The sequence below is a fragment of the Juglans microcarpa x Juglans regia genome, chromosome 6S (assembly GCF_004785595.1).
Source record: "Juglans microcarpa x Juglans regia isolate MS1-56 chromosome 6S, Jm3101_v1.0, whole genome shotgun sequence".
Classification (NCBI taxonomy): Eukaryota; Viridiplantae; Streptophyta; class Magnoliopsida; order Fagales; family Juglandaceae; genus Juglans; species Juglans microcarpa x Juglans regia.
The window spans coordinates 7399364-7402517 of record NC_054605.1 but is presented as its reverse complement, the minus strand read 5'-3'; the positions used below and the strand labels follow the sequence as shown (position 1 = coordinate 7402517).

Here is a 3154-nt window from a genome sequence, read left to right as displayed (position 1 = left end):
AGGGAATAGTGAAGGATTAGATTCCAAATCCTACTTTCTGAAGCTTGCACTTCTATTTTTAGAGGATTGTCTTAGTCAAGATGGATACGTGCCAATACCAAAAGTTTATGATTTGAAGATTCAGAACTGAGGCAAACGTGGTTAGCCAAAATTAAGCTGATTTGGTTAACAAATTACAGAGAGCCTCCAAAACAGGAGTGACCCCTAGGTAGTAAATGTAGAGAACAAGAATAAAAGTTTGAACTATTGAAGGAAAGGGTTAGACAAGGGGGGCCATAAACTTGTTTTTAACTAATATGTTTTAGTCCGAGGGCCTTGCCAGAGGATTGCATGCCTTTAAATGACACAAAAGCATGGATATATAAAGCTTTGTTTCAACATTGTAGAGAGAAATTGGTAGTTGAGTGGGGTATATGAAATGAAAAATCAGTACAAAAAGTATATTTCAGATTGAGGAATATTGCACAATTTTCTGTAGACTCGTGCAATACAGAAAAGTTTCAACAATGTGCTGCCAAGCCTCCTTACATTCGCTACAACATGAACACAGATACACACGCAGACTGCAAACGAGAGATCAGACACTCATATCAACTCAAAAACATCAACCATAGCCTTAATTTTAACTTCCACAATTACACCGAGGAATTGGACCTTTTCTGCCATAGGGAGTCAGATTTGTCCTCTCATTGGCTCTGCATGCAGTTTCAGCAATACTCACTGCTTTCTGACTCTTACAACCCAGCAGTCCACTCGGACGGCTTTTTCGCACCACCTTGTCAACTATGGATTTGGTTTTAGCCAGACCATGAATGTTATTACTTTCCTCTGGTTTCTTTTCATCAAAGGCTGTATTGGCCGAGAATCCAGCAGCACTGGCTGTGACAACACTCCAGTCAATGCTGGTCTCACTAGGCTCATACTTGGTGGTGGAGGTGATACAGCTGGACATGCCATCAGATTCTTGCCTTGTGAACACTGGGTTTTCACTCCCGGATAGGTTCTCTATCTCAAACAAATCTGAACTAGCGTCACTACCCATATCTCCATGCACAACTTCAGTTCCGGAAGTAGTTGAAAGTTTTTTAGATTTTGGAATGGCATCCCAAGTTAGGATGGAGAGTTTCCTCTCTAAGTTCATTGCAATGTCACTCTTATTCATGATATGGGATCCAAACACCTCGAGAGATATTCGTGGTTCTTCATCTTTGATCTTGTCCACTTTCAATTGTGACTTAACTGTCGAATTTTGCACCCCAGCACTTGAAATTGGGAAGGAAAAGTACTTTTCTCTGTTTGACCTCCCGAAATTTGGGCTATGAAGATCATCATTGACCTGAAATAGTTGTCTGACCTGATTGTGATCAAATTGAACTGCTCTTTTCCTGATCCCTATTCCATGAATCCCTCCATGCTCAATATGCTTGTGGATATTAAGTGATCTCTCGACTGAACAAGACCTATTGCAGATAAAACCAGAAAAATGCATCTTTCTAGTTACCTTCTTCTCGGTATTTTGGAATGGTTGCCTGTGGAAACCTGGTAATAAAGCGGCTTGGCTATTCCAACTCGATTCAGAGCTCAAGCTACGAGTTGCTGTCCTGCTCTTCGCTTTTCTATTGGGTAGATCAAAGCAGTAATCTTTCTTAAGCCCATGCTTACTCGCAAGACTATCAATACTTCTAGGACTGTCCTCATCCAGCTTCATGCTGAAGTATCTTTCAGCACCAAAGACACTGATTTCACCCTCTTCAGTCTTGGTTCTCTCTACGCATATGGATGAGGGAGCGGTTCGGCTAGGAGTGGTGGCAGGAAAATGATGCTGCACTAACTTGGCAACCTTAAGTACAGAGCCCTCTCCGGCTGTGCCAAGGAAAGAAGACAAAGCAGCATTACTGAGATTGGCGCTTCTCTTTTCAGTGTCCATGGTAACGGAGAAGGTTGCTTGAGAAGCCTGAAAATGTTTCTAATATGCTTATACAGAATTTGATACATAGCAGAATTTACATCTGAGTGAGGCTTGGAGATACACTTGCCTTGGAAAAAACTTTCTAGAAGTAGGCTCGTGGAGGGGGTGCAATAAAGAATGGTTTGGGTCCTACTTGCTTGGAGCCTGACTCTAAATATGGTCTATGTTTTCCACAAGATCTAAAAGCCTTTAATGCTTTCATCAACTGACTATGGTGTGTATAAGCTTTGATTCCAACAATGTGGACATGATCTCTACTGTTCATGTGGTTGTAATTGTGCACTCTCTTGAACTCAATGATCTGTGGATATCATTACAACAGCTGCTCTCAGACCATTCCTTCAAACAGGGTTTGCCTAATGTGATGGCAAGAGTCAAAATCAGTTTAAAAGGATACCGTAATTCATTGTTCAAGTGCCATCTTGTTAGCAAATGAACAACGTGAAAAGTGCAAGTTGCTGATTATTTCAATGGATTTGGTTATAAAAAACCAAAGTGTCAAAAGATGCATCTGTTTACAGTATAACAAAAACAACAGTTTAACATATGCACGTCGATGACATATTCGGCTTGGTTCAAGATATATTTTTGTTTATACATATATTTTATTTTTATTTATTTAATTTCTATTCTTAGAATGTTTCACCAAGTTTAAGCTTTCAGGAGTCCGAAGTCTTGAAGATTTGAATTAAAACAACAATGAAGGGGGATGTACGTTTGAGCAATTTAATCAAACGCATCCTCCCACCTTTGATGGAAGGGGCGATCCAAACGCAATGGAGGATTGGATTCAAGACATTGAAGAAATATTCAGTGTTTTGGAGTGCACCGATCAGCAGAAAGTTCCGTTCACAGCTTTTAAATTGACTAGAGAAGCGAAGACATGGTGAAATTATGGAGAATCCATCAGGGAAGCTGAGGGGAAAAGAGTGGTTAGGTGGCCTCAATTCAAGCATAATTTCTTTGACTAGTTTTTCCCTAAATCGGACAGGGAAACTAGAGCTCGAGAGTTCACCAACTTCTTGCAGGGGACATGATTGTGCACCAGTATGCTGCAAGATTTGCGGAATTATCACATTTCACAACATACCTAATTCTAACGAAGAGAAGAAGGCCAGGAAATTTGAGGAGGGTTTGAACCAATGTTTTGAATACCGTACCGGATGCCGTACCAGTCAAGGCACT

At 40.6% G+C, this 3154-nt stretch overlaps 1 protein-coding gene across 1 annotated transcript; it reads right to left on the bottom strand.

The window, feature by feature from the left end:
• Positions 1-393: 393 nt before the first annotated feature.
• Positions 394-2105, bottom strand: LOC121236451 (protein PHYTOCHROME KINASE SUBSTRATE 3-like). The gene has a single exon (XM_041132879.1). The coding sequence runs from the start codon at positions 1925-1927 to the stop codon at positions 623-625; it is 1305 nt and encodes a 434-aa protein (XP_040988813.1). The 5' UTR covers positions 1928-2105; the 3' UTR covers positions 394-622.
• Between the last annotated feature and the right edge of the window lie 1049 nt (positions 2106-3154).

Coding starts and splice junctions, on each gene's coding strand:
- LOC121236451 (XM_041132879.1), bottom strand. CDS start 1,927: ATGGACACTGAAAAGAGAAGCGCCAATCTCAGTAATGCTGCTTTGTCT.